At 39.2% G+C, this 18,997-nt stretch overlaps 2 protein-coding genes across 2 annotated transcripts; both read right to left on the bottom strand.

Moving 5' to 3' along the window:
• Window positions 1–3,157: 3,157 nt before the first annotated feature.
• LOC130090950 (serine/threonine-protein kinase pim-3-like) lies at window positions 3,158–5,299 on the bottom strand. The gene is made up of 7 exons (XM_056258599.1): window positions 5,275–5,299; window positions 4,724–4,828; window positions 4,288–4,392; window positions 4,098–4,180; window positions 3,933–3,983; window positions 3,485–3,857; window positions 3,158–3,357 (listed from the first exon to the last, which is right to left on the bottom strand). Exons 1-7 carry the CDS (start codon window positions 5,297–5,299, stop codon window positions 3,173–3,175), a joined length of 927 nt encoding a protein of 308 aa, XP_056114574.1. The 3' UTR covers window positions 3,158–3,172.
• A 3,459-nt stretch (window positions 5,300–8,758) lies between these two features.
• Window positions 8,759–12,718, bottom strand: LOC130090941 (serine/threonine-protein kinase pim-3-like). Its single transcript, XM_056258588.1, has 8 exons — window positions 12,703–12,718; window positions 11,942–11,983; window positions 10,310–10,414; window positions 9,874–9,978; window positions 9,684–9,766; window positions 9,519–9,569; window positions 9,071–9,443; window positions 8,759–8,943 (listed from the first exon to the last, which is right to left on the bottom strand). Exons 1-8 carry the CDS (start codon window positions 12,716–12,718, stop codon window positions 8,759–8,761), a joined length of 960 nt encoding a protein of 319 aa, XP_056114563.1.
• Between the last annotated feature and the right edge of the window lie 6,279 nt (window positions 12,719–18,997).

Raw genomic sequence — 18,997 nt, 5'->3', positions numbered from 1 at the left:
TTTTCTTTAATACTTGTGAGATTTATTCAAATTCTGAACATATATTATTATTATTATTATTATTATTATTATTACAATCCGTGGAATTATTCGTGTAAAATCTTCGTCAAGCTAATTGCAAAAGCGTCCACTTCCCAAAGCTAATTTTCACTCACAGTCTATGGAACCCAGTCATTGCTTCTGTCCAAAATGCGAGCAAAAAAGCTAAAGGGAGGATAAATTGGACGAGTGGCCACCCACTTATACACCTCATACGGATACTTGTTATAAAGATGTCTCTCTCAACAGGGAAAAAGTGGATATTTTTCATGAAGTTGGTTTGACGTTCGATATTCGCGTATTTAGGGACCGTCTCTAAAGTTACATGCGACATTGGTATAAACGTCTCTAACTTTTGCATTTGAAGACAATGACTTACAGTCATAAAACCAACTGTAAATTGTTCATCTAGGTCTCAGGTATGATGCACATCTTTTATATTTTTTATATTTATGACAATAAACTGTTAAATCACGTGTAAATATTGCTATGTATTTCACTACTGTATGGGGTCATACACAAAATATGACATCATTTAAAGCTCAATAGCATTTGAAGACAATGACTTACAGTAATAAACCAACTGTAAAGTGTTCATAGGTGTCAAATATGATGCACACCTTTTAGATTTTTGATATATATGACAATAAACTGTTAAATCATGTGTAAATATTGCTATGTATTTCACTGCTGTATGGGGTCATACACAAAATATGACATACTTTAAAGCTCAATAAAAAAAAAATGATACAAAATATCTTAATATATCAAACATGTTTATTTGTTTTTCTTCTTTTTTTTTCTGTCGGCTGCCAACCAAATAAATGCCTTTGACTCATTTTTGGTAATTGTAGGGAACTGTACAAATACCAATTACCAATCCACAATTATTTGCATATGCAGCACTCCCAGTCAACCTTTTGAACTCTCTTGAACTCCTTTTCGTGACATAGAAAGGCATGCCACATGGAACCACCTCTTGCAGCAGTGACATTCGATCTGTTAAAAGATAATAATAACCTTATCAAATTGCTCAGTAATCAATTAGTTTATCACTCAATTCCAATTCAATTTTCCAATGTTTTGTGACCTAATCTAAAGTGAGAACAATTTACTCATAATTACCAATTAAAATTTCTTTACTACGAGCTGATTAAACAATAACAATTGTGTGTGTACAAACACTCCACAGCTGTGCCAGTCTCGTTGTTTGGAATGGTTCATTTGTCCTCCATTCCATTTTATGTCCACCCAGTCATTTTTACTGAGACAGATTCTTCTCATCTTGAAGTACTCTCTAGGCAGTGTAAATAAAGAAAATCATTAAGATTCTAAATGTAAACAATATTTGTGTTTGTTACTACTTTGTTGAGTCTAAATGTAGAGAAAGGTGACAAATCAGTTGCTGGTCTTCTACAGTGAGGGGTTTGTTTGATTGTTTCCCGCCTTGTAGGGTATTTTCCCGATCACATCCCCACTATTCTACCCTATATTGTCTTGTCAATTCTCTATGATCCCTACCCCAATAAAACAAAAATAGGCCATAAACCGAACAAAACAAAAATACAAATAAACAATAAAAACACATTCTTGTGGTTTATACTACTTTAAGTTTAATTCTTTTAACCATATTTACCAAATTTTATTACAAAATCCAAACAATAAATGTTGTGAATCTTTTTTATTAAAGAGACTCGTTATCAATTTAAATGAATGTGCTGCATTGTGCTCTCTCTGTTTCCTTTACAGGCCATATAATTTGTTTATTAGTAAGGCAACAATATGCATTATGCTTTAGTGCATTAAACACAAAATATGAGGGAAAAAGTGTTAAGCGAGTCAAAATGATTGACAGGATAACATTAAGCATTAAAACATTATGGCCTACTAAATTCCTATATATTTATATGGTAATTATTGTCTTTCTTATCTCACTTTACACTTAATGATTGTGAGATGCTTGCTATATACATTCAAAGTTAATAGGTACATTTGTTGTAAGTAAAAAATAATAATAACGTGTTTATAAAAACCTTATGAGAAGGCTAGTATACTTACACAATGTCAAAGACTCAAAAGCCTGTCATTTTATTCTTACAAACATAATTGAGGATCCAGAGATTTACAATATCTATTTCAAGTCTTTGGAACACTAACAGGAGGGATAGAAAATATATATATTTTTAAATAATGTAGAAAATATTTACATTTTCAAGATGATACCGAAGAGCACTGACAAACATTTTGGTCCAAAATCTCATTATGTGATATTTCATATTTAGTTTACTAAAGATCTTGTGATAGACGAGGGCACATCATGCAGTTTTTCTCAGTCGCTTTGGTACATTTCTCGAATCATCCTCGAAATTTGCAAAACAGTAAGTGCAATTCTCAAAACAATTCGTACAAATAGCAAAATACCATGGATTACCTGCAAAAGCCAGTCTCTTGCTCAAAATCCTTAGTTCATCTCTCAAAGGTAAATATCTGTGTCAATGAACATGTCAGCGCCATCAGAGTGACAAGTCCTTGTGTCATTGTGTACGGATAAGACAGTCAAATTGCTTAGTCATGTTGTCAATATAACAGTGTACTCTGGAGGGATGTTCTGATGTAAACTATGGATAAAGTTTTGATGACAATTATTGTAAATTGTAGGTTACACCTTAGTGTATGATTGCAAGAGACTGGACAAGATTCACATTTTGTGAAACCCGGGCTCCGGTTTCTGCTGCCGCTGTGTGTTCAGCTCCTCCAGCATCCACACAGAACGGAGCAGAGGATGTAAACTGTAGTTCATGGTCCACTTCTCTTTCTGTAGGTGATCAGGAAGATCTCTGCAGTTCCTGTGTCTCTCCAGCTCACCCTATACAAATGATCATAACTGTTTATCTACACTAATCCTAACAATACAATCCAAGCCATGTCTGCTGTGATTCAGATAAGTGTAATGTCACTGGCCACCTGTTCAGTGCAACCAAGGATGGCGCTCAATGTCGTCTAAACTGGGACGATCTCCTGCCGCGTCACTGAGACACCAGCTAATCAAATGACGGCACTCTGTTACACACAACACAGTCTTCAGGAACACAAAAGAACAAACTTATCCTGGGTTTCTACTTCTGAATGTTTGCTATCTCTTGCCTATAGACAGTTCTCTAGGGAAGAGCAGTCGGCTTTTGAAGGAGACCCTCCGTGCGGCTCTGAAGGGAAAGCACAGGATGTTGTAGAGCGTCACCCCCACTGACCAAACAGTAGCCGGTCCTGCATGATAGGAGTGCTGATCAAACCACTCAGGAGGAGCGTATTCACGACTACCTGAGAGACCCAAGAAGACCAGAAACATACACTGAAAAGGTTCCAGTCCAAACAAATTCTCTTTGTTTGATCTTCAAAAGTTCAGTAAACATCCACAGAACGTTTCCTGCTGTAACGCAAAACTAACCTGCATAGTATGTGTAGGCCGAGTCCTTTAGCAGGTCTCCACAACCAAAGTCCAGCAGCTTGATGTCATGGGACGCTGTGGCAATCAGCAGGTTCTCTGGCTTGACGTCCCGGTGCAGGACTCCGCGGCTCTCGCAGTGTTTCAGAGCGGTGATCAGCTGAACCAGCACTTTCTTGGCCAAGCTCTCATCCACACAGCCGTTCTCCTCGCAGAAACTCTGCAGATCTTGGCAGGGAACTGGCCGTTCCAGGATCATGCTGTAGCGACTGCGACGGTCAAACCACTCCACAAGCTGCAGGACGTTGGGGCAGGCAGGAGCTGAATTGACCCGGGTCATCAATGCCACCTCCAGCGGCAGCAGACCCTGACCTTCCTGCAGGGACAAAGGCTCCGTTATATCCAGGGCTGAACGAAACGGATGAAACAACAGATTCACACTGGAACTTACAACTTTCAGCCTCTCTTGGGTCCTGTCTTTAGAGACGTACTTGATGGCAACCTGTAGACGGATAAACCACAGTAAATCACACCTGCCTAATTGTGACAGATGACATTTACTGATATCAACATTTCTAAAGGCTGTCTGAACAAAGGAGGGAAGAAAATGTCTTACTGGCAGTCTGTCAGACCTGCGGATCCCAGCATACACAGAGCCGAATCCGCCTCGTCCCAGCAATGGGCCCTTCGCATATGCTTCTGTAACACATATGATCACAAGAAATGTCCTTAAGAGAACACATGTATCTAATGAAAAATCATTTAATAATTGAGCCATAACTTTTAAATGAAAAGCTTATTCTGACCTTTGCGAGAACGTTTAGCAGGTCTTTTAAACGAAGTGGATGGACGTCCATCATCTTGGCTCCTCTGGCTGCCGCTTTGCCTCTTCCTCTTCCTGTCAGCCTTACCTGTGGAAACAGAAAACACAGAAGACAGAGGTGCTAAATATCCAGGAAGCTCCCGGCTCAATGTCTGCGTCGGGTCTGGCAGCGGATCCTGATCGCCATCATCAGAACCGAGTCTCTCCTGACCAGCCGTCTGAGTGGAAGCGGCTCTGCTGGATCTGGAGCGGCCTGAGGATGGAATATTTCAGACATCAAAAAATGTTTTTTTATCAGTAATTAATGTCACCAGTCACATCAAATTATTACTTTATTATTTTCAACTTTTTATTTTCAATGACAAATCATTTAATTATTAACAGAGACGTAACTTTTTTTAATAAAAGCTTATTCTGACCTCTGCGAGAGCGTTTAGCAGGTCTTTTAAATGAAGTGGACGGACGTCCATCATCTTGGCTCCTCTGGCTGCCGCTTTGCCTCTTCCTCTTCCTGTCAGCCTTACCTGTGGAAACAGAAACAGAAAACACAGAAGACAGAGGTGCTAAATATCCAGGAAGCTCCTGGCTCAGTGTCTGCGTCGGGTCTGGCAGCGGATCCTGATCGCCATCATCAGAACCGAGTCTCTCCTGACCAGCCGTCTGAGTGGAAGCGGCTCTGCTGGATCTGGAGCGGCCTGAGGATGGAATATTTCAGACATCACATGGTAATGTTTTAATAATAATCAATATTTAATGCCAGTGGTCAATTAATAATTGTTACTAGTTCACGTTACTCAAATAGAAAAGTTTATTTCATATGCAAGGCATCGAATACATGTGATCACTTAGCTGGGAACATTTAGGGATCAAATTAGTTATCTCGCACAAGTTTCTTCACATTAAGTTAGTCAATCATTGTACCGGGTACAACATCATACCAAAACATACCAATAAAAAATTAAAGACTCACCTCCTCTTTCACCAATGTGAGCCATCGATATCCTCCTCCAACCTGCAATAAAAACAATACAAAAAAGAGAATACAAATCTCCCCAGAAATACTCCTCCTCCAAATAAAAAAATAAAAAAATAAAAAGAAAGTATAAAATTAAATAAAAAATGAAATAAAACTCGAAACTCCTTCTAAAATCAGAAAAGAACAATCAAATAAAAGTTTTGAATATTTTAAAATAAGATATGAACTCTTTCAAAAGTAAAACTGTGTGATGAAAATATTCTCCGATCTCTTTCTAAAGTCTCCTCTCAGCAATCCTCCGAACAGCTTCAAAATACTCTGTAAAAGTCTCTTAATTCGCCTCGTCCGTCAACCATCAGATGGCGATCAGTGAAATTGTTGATATATGCAGTCAGAATTCAAAAAACGCGTCGCTATAGCAACTAAAATCGAATCGCTCATTGGCACAACACGCACGTGAAGTCGCGTGCGTGAGTACAGCAGAGCACGTGAGCGCACATCGAGCTTAATCTTTGACGTTTTCTTTAATACTTGTGAGATTTATTCAAATTCTGAACATATATTATTATTATTATTATTATTACAATCCGTGGAATTATTCGTGTAAAATCTTCGTCAAGCTAATTGCAAAAGCGTCCACTTCCCAAAGCTAATTTTCACTCACAGTCTATGGAACCCAGTCATTGCTTCTGTCCAAAATGCGAGCAAAAAAGCTAAAGGGAGGATAAATTGGACGAGTGGCCACCCACTTGTACACCTCATACGGATACTTGTTGTAAAGATGTCTCTCTCAACAGGGAAAAAGTGGATATTTTTCATGAAGTTGGTTTGACGTTCATATTCGCGTATTTAGGGACCGTCTCTAAAGTTACATGCGACATTGGTATAAACGTCTCTAACTTTTGCATTTGAAGACAATGACTTACAGTCATAAAACCAACTGTAAATTGTTCATCTAGGTCTCAGGTATGATGCACATCTTTTATATTTTTTATATTTATGACAATAAACTGTTAAATCACGTGTAAATATTGCTATGTATTTCACTACTGTATGGGGTCATACACAAAATATGACATCATTTAAAGCTCAATAGCATTTGAAGACAATGACTTACAGTAATAAACCAACTGTAAAGTGTTCATAGGTGTCAAATATGATGCACACCTTTTAGATTTTTGATATATATGACAATAAACTGTTAAATCATGTGTAAATATTGCTATGTATTTCACTACTGTATGGGGTCATACACAAAATATGACATACTTTAAAGCTCAATAAAAAAAAATATGATACAAAATATCTTAATATATCAAACATGTTTATTTTTTTTTCTTCTTTTTTTTTTTCTGTCGGCTGCCAACCAAATAAACGCCTTTGACTCATTTTTGGTAATTGTAGGGAACTGTACAAATACCAATTACCAATCCACAATTATTTGCATGTGCAGCACTCCCAGTCAACCTTTTGAACTCTCTTGAACTCCTTTTCGTGACATAGAAAGGCATGCCACATGGAACCACCTCTTGCAGCAGTGACATTCGATCTGTTAAAAGATAATAATAACCTTATCAAATTGCTCAGTAATCAATTAGTTTATCACTCAATTCCAATTCGATTTTCCAATGTTTTGTGACCTAATCTAAAGTGAGAACAATTTACTCATAATTACCAATTAAAATTTCTTTACTACGAGCTGATTAAACAATAACAATTGTGTGTGTACAAACACTCCACAGCTGTGCCAGTCTCGTTGTTTGGAATGGTTCATTTGTCCTCCATTCCATTTTATGTCCACCCAGTCATTTTTACTGAGACAGATTCTTCTCATCTTGAAGTACTCTCTAGGCAGTGTAAATAAAGAAAATCATTAAGATTCTAAATGTAAACAATATTTGTGTTTGTTACTACTTTGTTGAGTCTAAATGTAGAGAAAGGTGACAAATCAGTTGCTGGTCTTCTACAGTGAGGGGTTTGTTTGATTGTTTCCCGCCTTGTAGGGTATTTTCCCGATCACATCCCCACTATTCTACCCTATATTGTCTTGTCAATTCTCTATGATCCCTACCCCAATAAAACAAAAATAGGCCATAAACCGAACAAAACAAAAATACAAATAAACAATAAAAACACATTCTTGTGGTTTATACTACTTTAAGTTTAATTGTTTTAACCATATTTACCGAATTTTATTACAAAATCCAAACAATAAATGTTGTGAATCTTTTTTATTAAAGAGACTCGTTATCAATTTAAATGAATGTGCTGCATTGTGCTCTCTCTGTTTCCTTTACAGGCCATATAATTTGTTTATTAGTAAGGCAACAATATGCATTATGCTTTAGTGCATTAAACACAAAATATGAGGGAAAAAGTGTTAAGCGAGTCAAAATGATTGACAGGATAACATTAAGCATTAAAACATTATGGCCTACTAAATTCCTATATATTTATATGGTAATTATTGTCTTTCTTATCTCACTTTACACTTAATGATTGTGAGATGCTTGCTATATACATTCAAAGTTAATAGGTACATTTGTTGTAAGTAAAAAATAATAATAACGTGTTTATAAAAACCTTATGAGAAGGCTAGTATACTTACACAATGTCAAAGACTCAAAAGCCTGTCATTTTATTCTTACAAACATAATTGAGGATCTTTGGTACATTTCTCGAATCATCCTCGAAATTTGCAAAACAGTAAGTGCAATTCTCAAAACAATTCGTACAAATAGCAAAATACCATGGATTACCTGCAAAAGCCAGTCTCTTGCTCAAAATCCTTAGTTCATCTCTCAAAGGTAAATATCTGTGTCAATGAACATGTCAGTGCCATCAGAGTGACAAGTCCTTGTGTCATTGTGTACGGATAAGACAGTCAAATTGCTTAGTCATGTTGTCAATATAACAGTGTACTCTGGAGGGATGTTCTGATGTAAACTATGGATAAAGTTTTGATGACAATTATTGTAAATTGTAGGTTACACCTTAGTGTATGAGGGAGTTTGGTTGCAACTTGCAAGAGACTGGACAAGATTCACATTTTGTGAAACCCGGGCTCCGGTTTCAGCTGCCGCTGTGTGTTCAGCTCCTCCCGCATCCACACAGAACGGAGCAGAGGATGTAAACTGTAGTTCACGGTCCACTTCTCTTTCTGTAGGTGATCAGGAAGATCTCTGCAGTTCCTGTGTCTCTCCAGCTCACCCTATACAAATGATCATAACTGTTTATCTACACTAATCCTAACAATACAATCCAAGCCATGTCTGCTGTGATTCAGATAAGTGTAATGTCACTGGCCACCTGTTCAGTGCAACCAAGGATGGCGCTCAATGTCGTCTAAACTGGGACGATCTCCTGCCGCGTCACTGAGACACCAGCTAATCAAATGACGGCACTCTGTTACACACAACACAGTCTTCAGGAACACAAAAGAACAAACTTATCCTGGGTTTCTGCTTCTGAATGTTTGCTATCTCTTGCCTATAGACAGTTCTCTAGGGAAGAGCAGTCGGCTTTTGAAGGAGACCCTCCGTGCGGCTCTGAAGGGAAAGCACAGGATGTTGTAGAGCGTCACCCCCACTGACCAAACAGTAGCCGGTCCTGCATGATAGGAGTGCTGATCAAACCACTCAGGAGGAGCGTATTCACGACTACCTGAGAGACCCAAGAAGACCAGAAACATACACTGAAAAGGTTCCAGTCCAAACAAATTCTCTTTGTTTGATCTTCAAAAGTTCAGTAAACATCCACAGAACGTTTCCTGCTGTAACGCAAAACTAACCTGCATAGTATGTGTAGGCCGAGTCCTTTAGCAGGTCTCCACAACCAAAGTCCAGCAGCTTGATGTCATGGGACGCTGTGGCAATCAGCAGGTTCTCTGGCTTGACGTCCCGGTGCAGGACTCCGCGGCTCTCGCAGTGTTTCAGAGCGGTGATCAGCTGAACCAGCACTTTCTTGGCCAAGCTCTCATCCACACAGCCGTTCTCCTCGCAGAAACTCTGCAGATCTTGGCAGGGAACTGGCCGTTCCAGGATCATGCTGTAGCGACTGCGACGGTCAAACCACTCCACAAGCTGCAGGACGTTGGGGCAGGCAGGAGCTGAATTGACCCGGGTCATCAATGCCACCTCCAGCGGCAGCAGACCCTGACCTTCCTGCAGGGACAAAGGCTCCGTTATATCCAGGGCTGAACGAAACGGATGAAACAACAGATTCACACTGGAACTTACAACTTTCAGCCTCTCTTGGGTCCTGTCTTTAGAGACGTACTTGATGGCAACCTGTAGACGGATAAACCACAGTAAATCACACCTGCCTAATTGTGACAGATGACATTTACTGATATCAACATTTCTAAAGGTTGTCTGAACAAAGGAGGGAAGAAAATGTCTTACTGGCAGTCTGTCAGACCTGCGGATCCCAGCATACACAGAGCCGAATCCGCCTCGTCCCAGCAATGGGCCCTTCGCATATGCTTCTGTAACACATATGATCACAAGAAATGTCCTTAAGAGAACACATGTATCTAATGAAAAATCATTTAATAATTGAGCCATAACTTTTAAATGAAAAGCTTATTCTGACCTTTGCGAGAGCGTTTAGCAGGTCTTTTAAACGAAGTGGATGGACGTCCATCATCTTGGCTCCTCTGGCAGCCGCTTTGCCTCTTCCTCTTCCTGTCAGCCTTACCTGTGGAAACAGAAAACACAGAAGACAGAGGTGCTAAATATCCAGGAAGCTCCTGGCTCAGTGTCTGCGTTGGGTCTGGCAGCGGATCCTGATCGCCATCATCAGAACCGAGTCTCTCCTGACCAGCCGTCTGAGTGGAAGCGGCTCTGCTGGATCTGGAGCGGCCTGAGGATGGAATATTTCAGACATCAAAAAATGTTTTTTTATCAGTAATTAATGTCACCAGTCACATCAAATTATTACTTTATTATTTTCAACTTTCTATTTTCAATGACAAATCATTTAATTATTAACAGAGACGTAACTTTTTTTAATAAAAGCTTATTCTGACCTCTGCGAGAGCGTTTAGCAGGTCTTTTAAATGAAGTGGACGGACGTCCATCATCTTGGCTCCTCTGGCTGCCGCTTTGCCTCTTCCTCTTCCTGTCAGCCTTACCTGTGGAAACAGAAACGGAAAACACAGAAGACAGAGGTGCTAAATATCCAGGAAGCTCCTGGCTCAGTGTCTGCGTTGGGTCTGGCAGCGGATCCTGATCGCCATCATCAGAACCGAGTCTCTCCTGACCAGCCGTCTGAGTGGAAGCGGCTCTGCTGGATCTGGAGCGGCCTGAGCAGGGATGGAAATTAGCACCCGCCACCAGCCAAATGCGGGTGATTTTGTGTTGTGGCGGGTAAACTCGCTTCACCTACCGGCCACCGTGGCGGGTAAATAAAAATAGCATACTGTTTCACCCGGACGGCGGACACTTTTAGAGGAGGCACACCTTCAAACAAAAATGTGGCGTTACATCGCAGGCGTAGAGGTCTGCAGAGAAAACATCATGGTGCGTTCACACCAGACGAGAATAGAGCGTCTGGCGTGAGTGATTTCATTGTTAAGTCAATGCAAAGACGCGTTACGCGCGTAAAAATTCCTGCGGCGCGAATGAGGTGTAGAGCGCGCCGTGGTAGATGCGAATACGCCTCATTCGCGCAGCAAGTTCGAGCGTCTGACGCGTTCCGCGCGCATGATTTTATTGAGTGCTTTTGTGCATTCACGCGTTTGACGCGAATTCGTGTCTGCCGCCCGAGTTGAAAAATCTGAACTTTGGCGTCAATTCGCGCCGCGTTAACCAATCAGGAGCCTAGCTGCTGTCACGTGGTGAAGTATCTGGATGCTTCAATAAATTATTTTGTAATGCCTGATGTGGTTCTAATGCACAACAAAGCAAATATGTTATCACATAAAACTTGATTTCAATATATGAGACATATTCATTTTGTATTGAATGCTATTTATTCCATTTCATATCTAGATTATATTAAATATTATTCTAATGTAAAGGCAACCAACATACTATAGCTCATAAATCCGTGTCTGGAGAGTGTTGTGTGAGAGAAAAAAAAAATCACAGGACAGGTTAATTACTTTTGGAGGCTGGCTCAATTTATCATCAAAACAAAAATAAATGACAGATTAGGTGGGTGAGGCCGAGGGTGAGAGAAAGGGAAAATGTCAGTATTTCATTGAGACTTGAGATTAAATAAACTGCTTAAGTATTCTTGTAGTATTCATTTTCACATGCAGTTACACATTGTCGGTTAAAAACAAGAAAGTGGCTGGTAAAAACATTGAGTGGCTGGTAGATTTTGAAATCCACCAGCCACAGTGGCCGGTGGACAAAAAAGTTAATTTCCATCCCTGGGCCTGAGGATGGAATATTTCAGACATCACAATGGTAATGTTTTAATAATAATCAATATTTAATGCCAGTGGTCAATTAATAATTGTTACTTGTTAACGTTACTCAAATAGAAAAGTCTATTTCATATGCAAGGCATCGAATACATGTGATCACTTAGCTGGGAACATTTAGGGATCAAATTAGTTATCTCGCACAAGTTTCTTCACATTAAGTTAGTCAATCATTGTACCGGGTACAACATCATACCAAAACATACCAATAAAAAATTAAAGACTCACCTCCTCTTTCACCAATGTGAGCCATCGATATCCTCCTCCAACCTGCAATAAAAACAATACAAAAAAGAGAATACAAATCTCCCCAGAAATACTCCTCCTCCAAAGAAAAAAAGAAAAAAAAAGAAAAAGAAAGTATAAAATTAAATAAAAAATGAAATAAAACTCGAAACTCCTTCTAAAATCAGAAAAGAACAATCAAATAAAAGTTTTGAATATTTTAAAATAAGATATGAACTCTTTCAAAAGTAAAACTCTGTGATGAAAATATTCTCCGATTTCTTTATAAAGTCTCTTCTCAGCAATCCTCCGAACAGCTTCAAAATACTCTGTAAAAGTCTCTTAATTCGCCTCGTCCGTCAACCATCAGATGGCGATCAGTGAAATTGTTGATATATGCAGTCAGAATTCAAAAAACGCGTCGCTATAGCAACTAAAAATCGAATCGCTCATTGGCACAACACGCACACGTGAAGTCGCGTGCGTGAGTACAGCAGAGCACGTGAGCGCACATCGAGCTTAATCTTTGACGTTTTCTTTAATACTTGTGAGATTTATTCAAATTCTGAACATATATTATTATTATTATTATTATTATTATTATTATTATTATTACAATCCGTGGAATTATTCGTGTAAAATCTTCGTCAAGCTAATTGCAAAAGCGTCCACTTCCCAAAGCTAATTTTCACTTACAGTCTATGCAGAGCCGATCCTGGCATCCCTGGGGCCCTAAGCAAAAATCTGTTAAGGGGCCCTCCTACCTGACCCATGAGCCATGTAAACCATTTGCCATTGCCACACAGTCACACCTGACACCCCAGTTCTCCCACTACAATCCTCCCTCGTTTAGTTAGTACTAATGAAAATGTAATTCCTGATATCAGAAATAGACATATTTTATATTAATATCAATAATTCACATTTTAAATAGTACAAATTTAATTATTGATATCAAAAATGCATCCTGTGAATTAATAAAAGCTAAAATGGCTTGCCATTGCATGTCACTGTGTTTTAAATGATAAAAGCAATAATTGATACTTAATGGTTATTATTTACTGATTGATGTGCATCCATATTGACCAGTATGTCCAGCCAATCAACATTTTAAATGCAATAGTCAATATCAATAGATTGCTTTCCATCTTGCTTTATTGCAGGGTTGTAACTATTCTGATTTGGAGACTTGATAATCATTGTCTTGTTTTAAAGTGAGCGCCTAATGAAGAGTGCCATAACGCCCATATTGTACTGGTAACTGGTCCCCATAGATTTTTTTTTTTTTCTGGAAAGTGCGCGTTTCATTTCGTGCACGCGCATATGAACTCATGTTAACGCGCGACGCGGTTATCTTTTCCGAGCTGCAGTTTATAAACAAAAACCGTTGCCCTTTGTATTATCAAACGTAATATCATGAAAGTGCGTATCTATAGCCTACCACGAATTTAATTTATCGTGCTATTTATACGCCAAAAATGTTTTTTTTGCGTGCATATGCTACGCACTGTAAATCTCTTGTCTTGGGTAGGATTAGGGGTGTGGAGTGCGTGCATATTACACGCCAAAAAGTGCGTATCATATGCACGCAAAAACTATTTTTGGCGTATAAATGGCACGAGAAATTAAATTCGTGGTATAAATACGCGCTTTCATGAGATCGGGCTGGAGACAGACAGATAGAGAGAGATGCACATCAACTTAACTTTACTGTTCTGTTCTGTGCTGACATCAAACTTGGAGAGGAGAGAACACAAGTTTACCTGATCGCTGTTCCCGCAATTCACTCACATGGTGTTTTTCTCTCAGTTTCTCTTTTCGTGACCAGAAGGATAGTTCCGCTTAATTATCTCATCGATGTTGTAAACTTTGATTGACGCGCTTTGACGCGAGGGGGAGGCGGGGCCTTGAGTAATTTGCGGGGCCCTACGCAGCTTGCGTAGTGTGCGTATAGGGAGGATCGGCTCTGAGTCTATGGAACCCAGTCATTGCTTCTGTCCAAAATGCGAGCAAAAAAGCTAAAGGGAGGATAAATTGGACGAGTGGCCACCCACTTATACACCTCATACGGATACTTGTTGTAAAGATGTCTCTCTCAACAGGGAAAAAGTGGATATTTTTCATGAAGTTGGTTTGACGTTCGATATTCGCGTATTTAGGGACCGTCTCTAAAGTTACATGCGACATTGGTATTAACGTCTCTAACTTTTGCATTTGAAGACAATGACTTACAGTCATAAAACCAACTGTAAATTGTTCATCTAGGTCTCAGGTATGATGCACATCTTTTATATTTTTTATATTTATGACAATAAACTGTTAAATCACGTGTAAATATTGCTATGTATTTCACTACTGTATGGGGTCATACACAAAATATGACATCATTTAAAGCTCAATAGCATTTGAAGACAATGACTTACAGTAATAAACCAACTGTAAAGTGTTCATAGGTGTCAAATATGATGCACACCTTTTAGATTTTTGATATATATGACAATAAAATGCCAAAAACAGGACAAAAAATTTCCTGTTTTTGTCTAATGTTAGGTTAGTATATAAGATCATTCATGACTTAGCACCACAATCTCTCAAGCAATATGTAACAATAAGCAGACCAGGCTCAAGGTTAACGAGAGCTTCATCTAGAGGGGACTGTTGTGTTAAGTTTCGGTCTACGACTTTTGGACAAAACTGCTTTTCAGTAAAGGCAGCAGGCATGTGGAATTCTTTACCACTGAGTGTTAGAGAATGCAGTACATTAAATATTTTTAAAGGTAGTGTGAAAATATGGTTGAAGGACAATCAGGTTTGTAGTCATTGAGTTATGAGACATTGAATGTGGTCAGTATGTTTTTACTGTGTGAATGGTACAGTTCTTGTAGTAGCAGTTTGTTTCTTTTTGTAATTGTATTTTTTATGTTGGTTATTATGGTTTTATTGTAATATTTTGCACGCTTTTGGCACCTGCCCAGGGACTGCAGATGGGAATTAGCTTTTAGCTAAATCTGGTACAGTACATCTATTGTACATTGTCCCTGTTAAATAAAAAAAAAATAAACTGTTAAATCATGTGTAAATATTGCTATGTATTTCACTGCTGTATGGGGTCATACACAAAATATGACATACTTTAAAGCTCAATAAAAAAAAATATGATACAAAATATCTTAATATATCAAACATGTTTATTTTTTTTTCTTCTTTTTTTTTTTCTGTCGGCTGCCAACCAAATAAACGCCTTTGACTCATTTTTGGTAATTGTAGGTAACTGGAAGAAAAATACCAATTACCAATCCACAATTATTTGCATTGGCAGCAATCCCAGTGAACCTTTTGAACTCTCTTGAACTCCTTTTCGTGACATAGAAAGGCATGCCACATGGAACCACCTCTTGCAGCAGTGACATTCGATCTGTTTAAAGATAATAATAACCTTATCAAATTGATCAGTAATCAATTAGTTTATCACTCAATTCCAATTCAATTTTCCAATGTTCTGTGACCTAATCTAAAGTGAGAACAATTTACTCCTAATTACCAATTAAAATTTCTTTACTACGAGCTGATTAAACAATAACAATTGTGTTAGTGTACAAACACTCCACAGCTGTGCCAGTCTCGTTGTTTGGAATGGTTCATTTGTCCTCCATTCCATTTTATGTCCACCCAGTCATTTTTACTGAGACAGATTCTTCTCATCTTGAAGTACTCTCTAGGCAGTGTAAATAAAGAAAATCATTAAGATTCTAAATGTAAACAATATTTGTGTTTGTTACTACTTTGTAGAGTCTAAATGTAGAGAAAGGTGACAAATCAGTTGCTGGTCTTCTACAGTGAGGGGTTTGTTTGATAGAGGGGTTTCACGACGCGTCATCAATCCGGAAGTCGGCCATTTTGGAGGCACAGAATGTAAATAATGCCACTGAACTGAATGGACTCGCAAATTTGGGTGATTATTGCTGCTAAAAAATGGTCGAGTTTTGGTCTGTACCAATCAGTCACATCGGGAAAAAACATGTTGAGTGCTATAGACTGTCAAAAGTTAAAGAGAAGAGTGCAAAAACTGATGAAAGAAGGCGTGTGTGGTTGAGAGAGGTACAGCATCAGCTACTGGCGCGCTGGACTACTGGAGGCTGGTATGTAGCCTACTGCTTTTTCCCCACGCTCGTCTGCGCCGGTTTCAGAAATAATAACGTTACTTTTCTGCTCGTCCGGCAATTTGCAACAACACAGCATTGTTTCGGCAGTGACTTTCAGCATGTTTCCTATAAATGACGTTTGCATTTTAAGACATACCACGCGAAATCCGATCGTTCAGACTGAGGCTGATGTCCTGATATGTGATTTGAATAGGATTTCAAACCACATATGGATGTAACTTGAAACGGATTTCATGTGCTTTTTTGGACTGACAATCTGAACGTATCCTATGTCGGGATAATAAATAGATGGAAGAATTGCAGTAATGTTACGTGCTAGAGAAGCTAACTCGTTCGGATCTTTACCACATATTAACTTTAGTTTGTCAAAATGTTGCGCTCTCTCCTGCTTCCCAAGTCCTTCTCTATATGATTTCGCACCTACCACGTGTTTTTTCCGTGGTTTATTAGTGTAACAATGTGTTCAGTAGTACATAAACAGTGCAATCCATGCTGTTGTTTACATCCGAGTGCCTCCATAATGGCCGCGCATCCGGGTTACCGCCCAGAACTTGACGTTGGTGAAACCCCTCTATTGTTTCCCGCCTTGTAGGGTATTTTCCCGATCACATCCCCACTATTCTACCCTATATTGTCTTGTCAATTCTCCATGATCCCTACCCCAATAAAACAAAAATAGGCCAAAAACCGAACAAAACAAAAATACAAATAAACAATAAAAATACATTCTTGTGGTTTATACTACTTTAAGTTTAATTGTTTTAACCATATTTACTACATTTTATTACAAAATCCAAACAATACATGTTGTGAATCTTTTTTATTAAAGAGACTCGTCATCAATTTAAATGAATGTGCTGCATTGTGCTCTCTCTGTTTCCTTTACAGGCCATATCATTTGTTTATTAGTAAGGCAACAATATGCATTTTGCTTTAGTGCATTAAACACAAAATATGAGGAAAAAAGTGTTAAGCGAGTCAAAATTATTGACAGGATAACACTAAGCATTAAAACATTATGGCCTACTAAATTCCTATATATTTATATGGTAATTATAATAAATAATAATAATTCATTACATTTATATAGCGCTTTTCTAGGCATTCAAAGCGCTTCACATAGAAGGGGGAATCTCCTCAACCACCACCAATGTGCAGCATCCACTTGGATGATGCGATGGCAGCCATAGTGCGCCAGTACGCTCACCACACACCAGCTTACTGGTGGAGAGGAGACAGATTATTTATAATATAATAGATAATTATAGACAGATAATTATTGTCTTTCTTATCTCACTTTACACTTAATGATTGTGAGATGCTTGCTATATACATTTAAAGTTAATAGGTACATTTATTGTAAGTAAAAAAATAATAATAAAGTGTTTATAAAAACCTTATGAGAAGGCTAGTATACTTAAGCCCCTTTCACACAGCGCTTTGAACCCGGCAAACTGCCGGCAAATTGCCAAAGTGCCTTCTGTGTGAACGCAAACACGACCCGGGATTGATGCCGGGATCGATGCCGGGTTGGGGACCTAGTAGTCTCGCGTAGCCAGACCTTCAGACTGACGGCTGAAGGTCTGGAACTCATAGCAGCTTTCTTTGGCCAAGGCCCGCCCATAAGGCCGTTTGACCGACATGTCAAACAACCAATTACAGTTCGTTTCGTTCAGCGTCACGTGGAAATGTCCCCACAACAACAGACCGGCGTGCAACAAGTCAGTCAGCATAGAAAATCAAAGGAGGAGAAGAAAACCGAACACAATACTGAATCGGCCAGCTGCGATGTCAGCGTCTGTTGTTTCATGTTTGCCCGCAAACGCGGCTGATATCCCCTTCACAGTTAGGTATTTCACTTGATCTTCCATAATAGATCATAGCTGTCAACATTGAACATTGAATATAAGGGAGATTTCCCGGAATCCATCCCCAAAATAAGGGAATTTTTTTTACACGATTCTTACCCACCACAAACTTTAAAAATAAAGCACTAATCATTAAAAGTCTAAAGAGTTTATTACTACAAATGAGTGAGAGAGAAAGAGACAGTGTGTGTGTGTATTAGAGAAAGTGTGTCATTTTTTAAACATTTTTTATCAGAGAATGTTTAAATACTAATATCAGATTACGAGGGAAACGGTACGTGGTGCTTCGGGGGCTGCTGGAGATGATTAGGGAGAGGTCTGTGCTCCTTTACCGATCAAAGCGCGCGCTGACACGGAGTATAATGGTGTGTTCACACCGAACGCGAATTTAATTATTTGGGCGAGTAGATTACATACAAAGTCAATGCAAAGACGCGAATAGACGCATCATTCGCGCCGGGCGTTGCGAATGACGCGAATTGGGCGACGCGTTTGCCGCGAATGTCTTCCGCGCAAGTTGAAAAATTTGAACTCGAGCGAATGTTCAAGCGTCTAACTAAACGCGATAGACGCGTATTTGACGCTCTATTCGCGTTCGGTGTGAACACACCATAATTGTTTATACTTGACGCGTCCGCACGAGCGCGGCAAAGATTACGCGTTGGGTGCGCAAGACCGGCAAGACCCCATTTCGCTTGGCTGTGTGCACAGCTTTTTTTGTAACAGCGCGCGCGGCGCCGCATCCGAGGATGAACGACTTCAAGCCGAATCTGCCCGAGCATGTACGTCTCACACAATCAGAGCATAAAAATACGGGATATTTTACGGGAAAATAATAAAACGGGAAGACAGCGGGAAAAGAGCTAAAATACGTGAGAAACCCGGAAAAACGGGAGGGTTGACAGTAATAGATAGGAGGGGACACACAACTAGTAAAGTTGGATCTGCTGGGAATCCTTATAAATGCTGACAAAGGGTCGGCCAGGCTTGGAAAATAATACTCTTCCCAAATCCCGTCGGCAAACAGG

The sequence above is a fragment of the Rhinichthys klamathensis genome, unplaced genomic scaffold (genome assembly GCF_029890125.1).
Source record: "Rhinichthys klamathensis goyatoka isolate OS25496 unplaced genomic scaffold, OSU_Roscu_1.1 h1tg000006l_1, whole genome shotgun sequence".
In the NCBI taxonomy this organism is placed as follows: Eukaryota; Metazoa; Chordata; class Actinopteri; order Cypriniformes; family Leuciscidae; genus Rhinichthys; species Rhinichthys klamathensis.
This window is presented reverse-complemented; position numbering and strand designations above follow the sequence as displayed.

Coding starts and splice junctions, on each gene's coding strand:
- LOC130090941 (XM_056258588.1), bottom strand. Junction 9,979..10,309: donor TGCTAAACGCTCTCGCAGAG/GTCAGAATAAGC, acceptor CTGTTTCCACAG/GTAAGGCTGACAGGAAGAGG. Junction 9,570..9,683: donor GCAGGTCTGACAGACTGCCA/GTAAGACATTTT, acceptor ATCCGTCTACAG/GTTGCCATCAAGTACGTCTC.
- LOC130090950 (XM_056258599.1), bottom strand. CDS start 5,299: ATGGCTCACATTGGTGAAAGAGGAG. Junction 4,393..4,723: donor TGCTAAACGCTCTCGCAGAG/GTCAGAATAAGC, acceptor CTGTTTCCACAG/GTAAGGCTGACAGGAAGAGG. Junction 3,858..3,932: donor CCCAAGAGAGGCTGAAAGTT/GTAAGTTCCAGT, acceptor TTGTCCCTGCAG/GAAGGTCAGGGTCTGCTGCC.